This window comes from Idiotropiscis lumnitzeri, chromosome 12 (assembly GCF_059441095.1).
Source record: "Idiotropiscis lumnitzeri isolate Australia: NSW breed Sydney's pygmy pipehorse chromosome 12, RoL_Ilum_1.0, whole genome shotgun sequence".
Taxonomy (NCBI): Eukaryota; Metazoa; Chordata; class Actinopteri; order Syngnathiformes; family Syngnathidae; genus Idiotropiscis; species Idiotropiscis lumnitzeri.
Genome location: NC_142402.1, coordinates 9,374,607 through 9,387,422, shown reverse-complemented (window position 1 = coordinate 9,387,422; position 12,816 = coordinate 9,374,607). Strand labels below are relative to the sequence as shown.

General features: G+C 38.9%; 1 protein-coding gene across 4 annotated transcripts in view; it reads right to left on the bottom strand.

Moving 5' to 3' along the window:
* The window catches only part of apoltp (apolipoprotein lipid transfer particle homolog), a 42,028-nt gene that overhangs the window by 24,972 nt on the left and 4,240 nt on the right, over window positions 1-12,816 (bottom strand). For all 4 annotated transcript variants that reach the window (XM_088311532.1, XM_088311533.1, XM_088311534.1 and 1 more), the window contains exons 11-33: window positions 11,899-12,084; window positions 11,664-11,816; window positions 11,310-11,454; window positions 10,572-10,730; window positions 9,616-9,734; window positions 9,322-9,537; window positions 8,456-8,614; window positions 8,188-8,372; window positions 7,498-7,680; window positions 6,872-6,963; window positions 6,024-6,193; window positions 5,721-5,874; window positions 5,578-5,654; window positions 5,034-5,214; window positions 4,275-4,430; window positions 3,797-3,930; window positions 3,181-3,339; window positions 2,903-3,086; window positions 2,601-2,812; window positions 1,015-1,203; window positions 790-932; window positions 552-711; window positions 395-478 (exon numbers count right to left, since the gene is read on the bottom strand). In XM_088311532.1, the coding sequence (XP_088167658.1) occupies window positions 395-478; window positions 552-711; window positions 790-932; window positions 1,015-1,203; window positions 2,601-2,812; window positions 2,903-3,086; window positions 3,181-3,339; window positions 3,797-3,930; window positions 4,275-4,430; window positions 5,034-5,214; window positions 5,578-5,654; window positions 5,721-5,874; window positions 6,024-6,193; window positions 6,872-6,963; window positions 7,498-7,680; window positions 8,188-8,372; window positions 8,456-8,614; window positions 9,322-9,537; window positions 9,616-9,734; window positions 10,572-10,730; window positions 11,310-11,454; window positions 11,664-11,816; window positions 11,899-12,084 (3,600 nt within the window). The remainder of the gene's footprint in view (window positions 1-394; window positions 479-551; window positions 712-789; window positions 933-1,014; window positions 1,204-2,600; window positions 2,813-2,902; window positions 3,087-3,180; window positions 3,340-3,796; window positions 3,931-4,274; window positions 4,431-5,033; window positions 5,215-5,577; window positions 5,655-5,720; window positions 5,875-6,023; window positions 6,194-6,871; window positions 6,964-7,497; window positions 7,681-8,187; window positions 8,373-8,455; window positions 8,615-9,321; window positions 9,538-9,615; window positions 9,735-10,571; window positions 10,731-11,309; window positions 11,455-11,663; window positions 11,817-11,898; window positions 12,085-12,816) is intronic.

Here is a 12,816-nt window from a genome sequence, read left to right as displayed (position 1 = left end):
TAAAATAATTAAAATACTATTGACAATCTGAAATATAACAGAATAAGGGTTAAAAGTATACAAGGATGAAAAGGGGAATGGCAATTATTAATTGGAGTAATACAATTTGGGCTTTGCTTTACAATTGAATCTGTGTTGATTTTTCAGTTGTAGAAGTTTATCTTAATAATTACTTTCAATAAAATTACACTGAAGGTGATTTTTTTCCCAGATTTTGTGGCGCCACAGTGTGCTCAACATTTGCCTTTATTGCCGTATGGGTGACCCAGTTGTGCAAATTTACTGTTATAGATTTTACAACAAGTCCAAGCGGAGAAATGTAAAGTAAAGTCAAAGAAAAACGGAGGATTCTAACTACATATCACTCGAGCATTGAGACTGTAAACGATCTTACTTGGTTGCTGGACGTGATAACACAGATCTCACAGTCCGAGGGAAATATTTCTGTGTCGAAAGGATGGATCAGTGTAGCGCAAACCTAAATATCAGAAGATGCATGAAACTAGACACTCTCTGAATGCAGTAATTAACAACTCTGCGAGTCCACTCACAAAAGGGCTTGGTAGCTTGTATCCAATGGTTAGAGTGTGAATGATCTCTTGAAAGCCATAAAAACCAGCTCTTGATTCCAGAATGTAAAGGCCTTTCACAAGGTCCATGGTAAAAGTCTCCCTGAGGAGAAGCTTTTGAGGAAATGACTTGAAAGGCTGTCTGTGCGAGATGGATTTCTTGACATCAAAATCTCAACAATGAATCAGTTCTAAGTGTAAAGGACAGTCGTGAACAGACCTAAGATGGAACAATGCTGTTTTTTGGTACATCTTCTTCTCCTTCTTCAGTTCCTCCAATGTCCCTTCAAACTCAAACTCAGTGGGGGGACTCTTGGGTTCCGACAAGCTCATCCGCAATGTTGCTTGCCTCTTTTTCAAAAGCTTGAATAGGATAGTTTATAATACAGTAAGTTTTGTTAGAACTAAGACAAGCACATGCATTTTCCAGTTGGTGAGGGAGCACCTTGTCAACAGTGTTCAAGGCAGCAGCAAAGGTGATATTTTGTTTGCCATAGCTGGAAGACATCTGCAGGGTGAGGCCGGATTTCAGGGTCTCCAGAGAGATGTCGCCTCTCAGGGGAGCAGTCCACAGGGAGCTTAGAGAACAGGAGGCTTTCATATTCTTCTTTCCCTTGAATCCCAGTCCTCCAACCTGGTGAGGGATGGACACAACATAGTACAGAATGTTGAATGAGGACTTTGTGCATTTATATAGATTGAATTCTGAATGAGAAGGAACAGGATTCTATGAGCAGTGTCCAGGCCTGATGCAACCATAAGCGCTATATTTGAAGGTGGCGCATCTTTGCTTGAAGCGTCTTGATTTCCATGGAAACCTTGTTTAGCGTGCTCGGTAATTTGAACGACTGCTCTGCATGTGCTATTGTGAGTGGTCTGATATACTGAGGGTGTTTCCTTTGACATGTTCCGGGCACACGTGAAGATTTGGTGTCTGAAAGTGGTCTAAAATTTACGCCTGCTGGAACCACATCATACTATTGGCACAGGTAGTGTGATGTGATTTTGGGGGAATTTGATCTGAATTACATTCTTCAGTCATTTTCCAGGACTGCGCCTTTCCACACATCGATTTAAAAGAAATGAGACAAGCCGCTTCGATTGGCGGCGAATCAAGTTGGCTGTGTTCATGCCCACAACAACACAAAACATCCATTGCATGCCAATGCGAAAATACCAAAACCTAGTTTAGCCTGCCCCTGCACAAATTGAGACCGCATCTCGCACTAGACTTGCACTGTGCATGAAAATAGAGCCCTGCATGTTTTTCCTTTCAGTGCGAGCCAGACAATGAAGCAGCTCGCCTACAGAGATATCCTGCAATGTTTGCTCCATACTGTATAACTCGAGGCACCATGGCGATGCACCTGATGATTTTTTGTCCCTCTCTCCCAAGTCCAAGCGAGTCACCAGGGGCACCAGTTTTGAAGACAGGGATGACGTCAAATTGGCCGTGGTCACAGAGCTGCCTAGGATCCAGGAGGAAACCTTTGAAGAGTGTGTTAAAATGTGGCAGAGAAGGCTTGGAAAAAGAGTTTGACTCCAGGAAGATTACTCCCAATGGTAGAACTTTGAGTTCGTAGTTTTGTGACACCAGTCCTGGACCTTTTGGGACACACCTCATACACCACTTGACTTGAATTTAGAATATGTGTCTCCATTTTCATGGGTCCAGGGACCCCTTACAGAAGAGAAATGTTTCTAATAATCATAATCCTAACGCCAATTCAACAAAACTGTCATGTGGAACACTAAATAACATGGGAATTAAAAGATTTTCTATTTATGACAAAAAAGGTTATATTAACATTTTTTCATTTCCTAATTGGTTTATTAAGTTTGTTTTATTGGCATGTCCGTTCCTATATGTACAATACATGTGCACATTTTCAAATGATTGCACATTTTAATTTATCGCTAATTATTTTGTGGACGACCAAACTGTGGCTCAGGTAGCCCGGTTTGAGAATTACTGATTTATAGGAATAATTGAAGCTGAAATACAACTAGTGAGGTGAAGCTTCACATTACTTGCAAGAATGTGACAGCTGGAGTGTGGAGCTTGAGTTGGGCCTCCTTCTCACGGCCTCTATCTCGGTAGGAAGCCTCCAGGATGAGATTCCGGATGGTCACCCATTTGTTGGCTGTCAGTTCAGAGTTGAGCTGCAGCGTGTGGTGATGGTGCTGACTCAGCTTGTGCGTCGTGTAAATGTACAGCCACGGAGTGTCCATATTAAATGTTCCTGAGGAAGTCAAATGTTATATCTGTCACTTCGCACTGACACAAACAACATTCAGAGAGTTTGAGATGATACAATCACAGTGAGGTTCACCTTCCCATTTCTTGTGCGGCGTGTCGCTTGGAGGACTTTTCCAGTGAAAACCAGCCACTAGTGGTGTCAAGTTGTTGTAGTTGATTTTAAGATGAGAACTGCTCTCAGACCCGAGCTGTCGGAGGTATGAGTGCAATAGCTGGGTGCGGTAGTTTAAGTCTTTTTCGGGAACCTGTAAATTGAACTGAAAAAAGCGCAGCGCATCATTAAACAATGTAAAATGGACAGGTAATATTAGATAGGTTTAGGGTTATAGGTCAACTATAGGTTAGGGTTACCTCTAAAATGTAGCTTGTGTGGTTTCGTGTCGATTGATTTTTAAAGGACTGGCTCAGAAGAAGCGTGCGTTTGTTGTTTATCTCGTCCCAGTGTTTACCGTAGCTCATATCCACAGAAGATCTCACATGGCTCGGGCTTTCTTCGTGCCTGAAGTGGATCTGATAAGAACACAAATGTGGAGGTTTTGGGAGGCCTTCTCTGTTGGTCTCAACACTATCAGAGGCATTGACATACATTTGCAAACTAAATTTGAATATTTATTTCGTGAAATTGAATTCATTTTTTCGGGCTGGACTGCTTCCAGTATGTCAATGAGGGTGTCAGAATATTTTGTCCAATCAGATTTCAGCCCCTATCCGTTGCCATGCCGATCTAATCAACCCAGGACCACAGAACTTAAACTATATTAGAAAAAAACTATTTCTGTAACCATTCACATCTTAAATTCAGACAGCTGGGCAAATTTCGTCATCCTCTGATTGGTTGGTCAAAGCAAGCCAAGTTTGACGAGCAAAACACATTAGTAGAAATCATTATAAAATGTAATAATCAATATATCGCATAAGTATGATATTTTATAAACTTTTTATGTTTTTGTCATGTTAAAACAGTTACTTTGTGGTTGATAGGAGGCGTGTTGGAACAGTAGAACTCGTGATCAGCTCTCATTGTGTACGTGAAGTTGGCATGCATCTCAGTCTTGACACTCTGGGATGTGTGGCACTCTTGAAGTAGGTACCGGGCATCACCTACAAAGGGGTCAAAGGACATGGTAATCTGTAATTATAATATTGATAAACACTGCCCAAAATATCACAATCTGTATTTTACTGAGCAAGGTATTAGGCGATTGGGAACAACTCACTTCCCCTTTAGGCATGAAGCCCTAAGCTATTGAGTAACTTTTTATTTATTACACAACCCTGTGGGAAACTCGGTATCCTGTAGAACGGTGTTTCACAATCTATATTGAGCCAAGGGACATATTTTGTCATCTTAAAAATGTTACAGCACACCACCAAACAAAGATTTCGCAAAAAGTATGTAAAGTGAAATAAAGAACCATGATGCAGAATATTTTTCCAACACTCACTGCCCAGCCCATATTTGAGGCGTAGCGCAGAACTCCACAGCGCCCCTTTCTGCTCCATGAGTCCCAGCATTCGGCTGCCGACTATGCCGGGTAAGAGAAGCTCCGCCTCCAGGGAGTACTTTCTGCTGTGGCTGTACCTCCTTCGCTCTAGGGCCACTATGGACACACAATTTATTTTGGTATGTTGTGAAAAGAAACATGAGCACTAATATGTCAAAAATGTAAAAAAAAACAAAAAAAAACATGAATATTAAGGTCATTCCAGAATTAGAGGACATGATCTATCCAATGGCTCTCCATGAAATTTTAAATAATCCATGTGTAAATTGCAAAAACATGTGCATGACACTGTGGTAAAATTAATTTCTAAATATTATTTAAAATACCAAGTAGCGCTTGAGCATTCCCTGAATTATTCTTTCTTGTCTTGTCCCTCCCTCTAGTTGTACAAAATGGAACTTGTAACTTTGCTTGTATGACCTCAAATACCTGAAAATCACATGAGATATGCAAGATACCTTTCAACACTTTTTGGTGGGGTCAAATGTGAGTTATTCTGCCATGCATTTGAGATACATCAACGTACTGCATAAAAATCATCAAATCGAAAAGGAGTTAAAACAGGCTTTGCGTGACGTGATCACACAAATACGGGGTCACGAATAATGGCGGAACTGGGTCCATCGTCGCGTACCTATAAATTGTCCTCAAATTCTAGAGTGACGCAAAAGACCTCATAAGGTCCAGCCTGTTGTTTACCTGAAAGTGACGCGGGTAGTGTGAACACATTCTTCACTGTGGCAGAAAAGCTCATCTTCCTTCCCAGTCCACGAGTAACATTAGCAGAGAGGATGATTGGATTTCTATTGGCAGCCATTTTGGCTTCAAAGTGGTAGCGTGTCCTAAGCTCTGAGATGAGAGTCTGTTTGTCAACCAAACCCTTAAGTACAGAAAATTGATTTGAAGAAACATGCGGGCCAGGACATTAGACATACATCCACCAAACATCAAGTCGGAACCAAATCATGAGCTATTTGAGATAATGAATTAATTAGCTCATTCAAATCTCTGTGATATTTTAATAATAGAGCAAGAAAAGAAAATCATAATGTATCCATCAGAAACTCTGGGTGCATGTCATACATTCAAACTACGACCATACAGAGAAGGGCTTAAAATTTGAGGAAACGTTTCACTTTTTGCCACTCTGAAGTACATGTGCCATCAAAGTGAAACAAACGATAGCAGCACTAATGTGTGTTTTAGTAATACAAGGAATATTTTAGCAAAGTCCTAAACTTACCAAAATGTAATAATGAACACCATCAATGATTAACTCAAGTTTTGCAGTGTTTGTACTCCTCTCTTGTTCAAGTTGCCCTGAGAAAGCAAAACATCTTGTGTATTCACAAACCAAATCTTGCTAATGTTACCTGTCAGACTAACCTTGTACGAGGATACTTTTTAGAGGGTGTGATACCCTGAGCAAAAATCTATGAGGGTTGAAGGCCAGGTCAAGTGACATGTCCCTGGGGATGGATGACTTCGGAGTAGCCAGAAGAAGGTGGATAGAAGCCTCTTTGGGAAACCAGCTGTCTACCTGATTTCAAAGATAGACCATAAACATTTGACATTCTTAAATCAGATGAAAGATACTATAATTATATTCTTTGCTTCTCCTGAAAGTCACATGACAATAAGGAAATTTGAAAAAGAAATTTGGCATTATATTTGACAGATTTCAAGTACCAGTGGGACCATTGAATAGGCAGCCTCAAGCAAGTAGTAATGAAGACCCCTGTCCAATTTCAGCAGCCTAATGGATAGGTGCGTGGGACCCGAGGGCGGGAGCGAGACGCCCCCAGAAGCTAAGGAGTAGGAGGCATTGGCGCAAAGTTGCCAGCCGACCATCTTTGACCCTGTGAAGAGAGATCAGAAGAGGCAACTCTTGCTTGTTGTTGAAAAAAAAAATACAGACAGTTTATGGGCCTCCGCATACAGTATATTGCACGATATCAGTTTTGTCAAACCATAAAAACATAGCATGATTGTCAATGAAGAAGCCGGTTGCCACAAAGAGTGTAAGTGGGTGAGAATAAAGGACCAAGTGTGCAGATTTTGCCTCGCGGGCTTCGCGCATCACTCGACAGAGAATGTACACTTCACCGTTTTGGTGATCTCTGTGAAAGAGGCCACACGGACACGTAGCCATTCACAGATCACGCTTCTGGGCAATTTAGAGCTAACTCAACATTTCACATCTGTGGGAGAAAACTGTAATCATGAGAGAGAATACATACAGGGCAGAGGGGGAACATCCAATCTCTACACAGAAAAGACAGAGATTCCAACACAAGCATTCCGGCTGTGAGGTAGACAAGCATAAAAATACGCTCCACGATGCTGCTACATGCTGCGTTTTTTTTCCCTCAAATATTAATTTGAGTTCAAAATTTGTGTTTAAAATTCTACAATCATCCTTGCTGTTTCCGCACTAAATGGCTGTCAGAGTTGTTAATATAAGCGCGCAAATGCAGGCATACCTGACAGTTATATGAATTTCACTGATGTCTGCAGTGTACATGTGAATGTCTTACAGTGCTTTGGTGTGCAGACACTCTGCTGGATGCGACTCTTTGGACCTTTAATCTCCTCTCTGTGATCGCCACTGAGTTGAAAGACTCGGGAGCTGGTTAACAAATGCAGGGGCGATTGTAATATACATGACAAAACACCCCTGAATGCCTTTTTTAAAAGGAAAATCTTTGCAATAATATGTTCTATCCACCTTTACTAGTCTAAACATGGCATTCTGATTAATATTGTGTTTGTGGAATATGAGGTAAGTTGCAAAATTCAGCAGTTTTAGTCATTTCAGTGTGCGGCCATTTTGCTACTTGCTGTCGACTGAAAATTACATCACAGCTGCTCGGAGCTCAGATAAAGACCAATCATGTGTCAGCTTAAGAAATCAACAGAGTCGTGATTGGTTGTTACCTGAGCCCTGAGCAACTGTGATGTAATTTTCAGTCGACAGAAGATGGAAAAAAAGGGCACTTCCCCATGAACAAAAAGCGGGAGGATTTTACTGCTTAACTCATATTCCGCAAACATAATATTAATCAAAATGCCATGTTTAGCCTGCATAGATCATATTATTGTTTTTGGGAGTTGACTTCCCCTTTAAAATAGAATTTTCATTGATTTTTATGTGTGCACTCACCTAATAGACATGATGTCCATGGCATCCTCTGGTGTGTTAAGCGTGACTCGGAGATCTTGCCCCTCCTGCATATGAACACTCGCGTCCAGACTAGTGGAGCTCACCAGTTCCGACATCCAGCTGACTGCAGCATGACCCAGGGTGCCATCAACCCCCATGCTGGCTGACAGGCCTACAAAAGCACTGGGGGAATAGAAACAAGTCAACACAGCTTGACACTGACAGAATTCAATTAAGTTGGACGAGGAGAGTATTTTTGAGCATTTATTCTAAATGAACTAGTACGCTATTGTCACCAGTAGAACGACTACATCTCACTCATGTTTTATTTCCACTACACCCTTCCACTGTTGTATGATATTTTTACACGCTAGTAGACAACGACATGTACTAATGAGGTAAATCTGACTGTCCACTAGTTGACACACGTTACTAATGCAACTAGTAGACTGACTCTTATTAGCAATATATTTTGACATTTCTTCACAATTGTAAGACAACTTTGGCATGTTACTCAAACGACAACTTACAAGTGATTTAAATCTACTAGTGGGTATTTTGATGCTCTGTAGGGACCAAGAGGCTACTTCTGTACTGCATCACACCTGGCTACTAGTTGCTCTTAGTAGTGCTACTAGTGCAGCACAGGAAGATTTAATTGCCCACAAGTAGTGAAAAAAAATGGCTTACTTGGGTTTAATGTAACCAGCGAGGGAGAAGTGTGACATATCCCTGTAGTTGATGTTTCCTTTAAGCCGCAGTGAAAGAAAGAAAGTTATATTAGTAGCTATTTTCACAGGTAAGCCAGATAAAGACGGCAGAACCAACTCTTCTGTCAAGAGCACAGCCCTGTGATTCAACTGAACCTCGTGACCCTGGAAAACAAAGAAGACGTCAAGGACCATTTGGCAAACCCAATAAAGATGATGATAATGATGACGATAAACCACCAGGACACCTTGAGCAGTTTGACAGCCAGTCCTGCGGCGCTAAGTGACATTTGATCGATTTGCGTAGAGAGATCGTCACATGTGAACACGCTGAGCTCATTGCCAAACACTTTCACACCAATCCAACACTTCAGGCCGTCGTCCTCCATGTTTTTCCTTGTAGATAACTGGAACACGCAAAACACAAAAGTATTTCTAATACGGATTGTGATTATATTGTTTTCCTTTGCAAATGTTATGGAGCAAAGGCACATACTTTGCTTTCAAAAAATACTACCATACACCACCAAACAAAAATGTAAAAAAAAAAAAAAATATATATATATATATATATATATATATATATATATATATATATATATATATATATATACATGCATTAAGATAATGCTGATCATGTCTGAATTTAATCATAAATGTACATATTCAGTGTAATATGTAACACATTCCTCTGTTATTTGCTATATTTTTAGGCAGGTCAAAGCAATAATAGTGTTGCTCGGGTATCATGTGGGGACCTTGATGCCAAGGAACTGTTAAAATTAGTTGAGGAGCTCCATTTAGCCAAAAGTAGTCCTTTGCCGCCATCTTGTGGCATCTATAGGCAATTAGTTACTCCCAGATTTTGGTTAAAGTTAGTTTCAAGAATTCCTCTCTAAACAAAGCACTACTTTTTGTGCTTATCTATTGTCTCGAGCAATATATTAAGCAGGAGTACTAGTTACAGGGGAGAATATATAACTCCTCCAATGTCAAACAAAACAACATGCCCCGTTGTTAGTCTTTCCAAAAAGAACTTTACAGTACATTTATGATGACATACTGTACACGCCTATGATAAGACATCGGCGTTGTCATTGCTGTGTGACCTCACCAATGCCCTGGCCTGCTTCAGATAACTGTTGGTGCTGGATAAACACAAGTCTTTCTGTCCGAGATGGTCTTCATTTGTTTTTCCTCTCGTCCTTCTCGCCACTTTGGACACCGGAGGCTTTTGATTTGAAGAAGTGGGTGCCCCATTGGTGGAGGGACTTAGATGACCCAAAATGCTCTTCAGAAGGGGTTCGGCATTCTCAATGTGAAGATCCACCTAGAATTTAAATTGGGACAAATGTGCAGTAGTATCTTTTACTAAGAGAGTGTAGATTTTTAAAAAAATGACACTTACTTCTAAGAGGTTGCTGGCTCGACCATGAAAATATACTGTCATGTTAGCGGACGTAGACCTCGGAAGAAATGATTTGGGGGAGAAAATGAGAGTTGTTTCCACATTTGTGATTCCCATTCCTGAAACATTAAAAAAATAAATACACATGAAGAGTGTATCATTCTTCCAGTAGCTATAATGAAATATTAGAAGGAAACATTTTATGTATTTTATTTACCTTGGCCATTATCAAGAATCCTATAGTTGTCTTAATTTGGCTTTTTTTTTCTAAACTGTAATAAATATGCGTTTACTGTACATGGCACTAAATGTATTTATTGTGAATAAAATATGACTAATATCTATATATTTGAAATGCTTATCCATTTAAAGACTTTATTGCCATAATGAAAATACACGTACATATTTAAATTGAAAACAATAGTGACTACTTTATTTTTATCTAAATATATAAAAAACACAAAGTGAATATAAAGAATGACAAAAATAAATAAGCATGAAATTTAATGACTTAACAATTGGTTAAAGATTTATTGCAAATAAAATATGTAAAATAAAAACAATTCCATATCCATTTCATAACTGTAAGAGAGTAAACAATTATATGTAATTAAATTAGAAATGAGAATGACAAATTACGTTACAAATAGTTAATTGCATAAGAATAAAAATTAATAAAGACAATAAATAAATAAATACAATAAAAAATACAAATAAAATACTTTATAAGATTATAAATAGTGATTTCATGTATTATTCCAATAAATTAGTTTACTTATTTCAAAGAAATTTTTGAATTTTTTTTTTTTTTTTTTTAACGTCCCTTATCTACGTATGACCCTGCCCATCTGTCTGTTTTAAAAACGAAAAGAGGCCCTGGAGAACAAAAGTGTGACCGCCGCTCCAACCGACATTAAGGTCTTTTGAATGAACAGTTGCATAATTATCAGTCTTACCATTGGTGATTGTGTTGTCTGAATAGGAAGAGTATTTCAAAAAATCTGCTTCAAAGTCTTTGCTGATTATGTCGTCAGGCAGAGAATCAACGAGGGTCTGCTTCATGGGGTCTTCACTTCTCAGGATATTAGTTAGGTGACTCCACACAAATGAGCCCACTACACAAAAACACAGAATTAACGCAAAAAAATTTTTAAACTTTCAATCACAAGCTCATTTTCTTAGCCAAGTGGATAAACAAGAATTCAATTCAATCTATAGAGTGAACTTCTGCTATATTTTAGTTCATCACCCCAACAATGATATCTCAGATTTTTAATGACTGTTTGTTTGCAAGTTAAATTTAGAGAGTGTCTGATTATTTATATTTGCTCTGTTTGTATGTGTTGCTGCTCCATATATGCAATAAAGTAGTAGTTAGAAGGTTTATAATTCCCATAACATCAATGACAATTTCTAATTATTCATGCATGAGCTAATATAAATTATCTTTCGTGATTTGTGAGCATTAAACTGGTAGGCTTTCGTTAGACAAAAAAAAACATGGTTTGGTTGAACATTTTGGTGTTAGACAACACAATGTTTAATGTCTCTGTCAATTTTACAGTAAACTTCAACTCTGTTTTAGTAACCTTATGTTTCTAAAACTTTAAATGTGTTTGTATCATTTGAAAGGGCTAATACTCCAAATATTGAAGAAATAGATGTCTCGCTCAATCAAGGCATCATCTACTGACCTTGGCGGGAGTTTTCATTTCTCAAGATAACCTTCACTGCTTCAAACACATCTTGAGCTGGGCAGCGCATGAGCTCCTGGTATGCTGCAATTCTGACCTCCGGATCCTCCAGGGAGGAGCGGTACAGCTGCAACAGCAAAGTCCTCTGAAAAAGGGAAACTGCTGTCAGTCAACCATGTCAGACTCCTGCTAACCTCCTCACCTCTTCACCTCAACCTGTCACGAAGCATGGATTTTGACACTTATGGACTTTATAAAATGAACTCTCAAAAACATGTGTAAATGAAATATACAGGACATGTGGGAGAATGAGTAACAATTTCACTGCATGGAAATCTTGTCATATTTCCTCACATTAGTTGAGCACTCAAAACGCCTGAAGGCTTTTATGGCGGCTAGTCTCAGCTCCAAAGGTGCTGAGCCTTTGAGTCCACAGTGATTTAACAGAGGGATGAAGGTTGAAGCAGCCAGGCCCAAATTTCCCACAGATTTCATTGCATAGATAAACTGTTGGATAAAATCAAATTATTTAGTGTTTTTGTTTTTATTAAAGAAAAATGTAAATGTGTTTTTTCAGCATTTATTGTACCTCTTTGACTTTAGTGGGACCGTGTGGTTCACAGCATTCCTTCAAGGATACTTCAAGTGTCTTTATGAAGGCCTGTACCTGAGGAAGCTCAATGCAGGGAGTAGTGGACCGTTGACATAGTTGATGTATCAAGGATGATCCAACCAGCAGAGCCTTGTGCCGCACCTCTTGGATGTTAACTAAAGACTTTTACAAACAGCAGAGATGACATAAACTAGATGGACAAAGACAGTCATTGAAACACATCTCCTAATTGATTAATTAATCAGAGATAGAGACTAACTGCTTGATTCTCACTTATTTTAACAGGGTATATTAGAAAATCAATTGAATTCAACTATGGATGGTTAGTTTGGGGTAGTCCCTTTTCTGTTTCAGTGTGAGGGTCATTTCAGAATTAGAGGATATTTTCTTTCTCAAAATACAAGCAAGACCACTACTAAAAGAGTTTTGGCTATCTAGCGGAAGCTTAAGGAAAAAAAAAAAACCAGCGAGCAACAGTACTGAGTCGAAATGACATAATCAAGCTAATGGCTTGGACGATGGGTGCACCTAAGGTCTCTTCTATTTTTCACATTTTTTATGTTTTCAGCTATAGTTGAGTGAGACACTCAAATCAATGCAACCCTGTTACTCATTTTATCCGAAAAAGACAATGAGGGGTTTTTTTTGGGTTTTTTTTTTTTACATTTAGTAGTGGTTTCTTTTTTGGCGAGTTAGCATAGCAGTTAAAGTTAACTTTAACTCTAAAAAAATCGATAAAATTGGTATTGATTTGCAACTGGGTAATTGTGATTATAACAATATTAAAATTAAAATAGCAACCAATTCTCTCCCAAAAATTATAATACAGTTCAACAACATTTTTGTTGAATATGTTTTTCAATTGACTGAGTATGTATTGCACCAAACTCAACA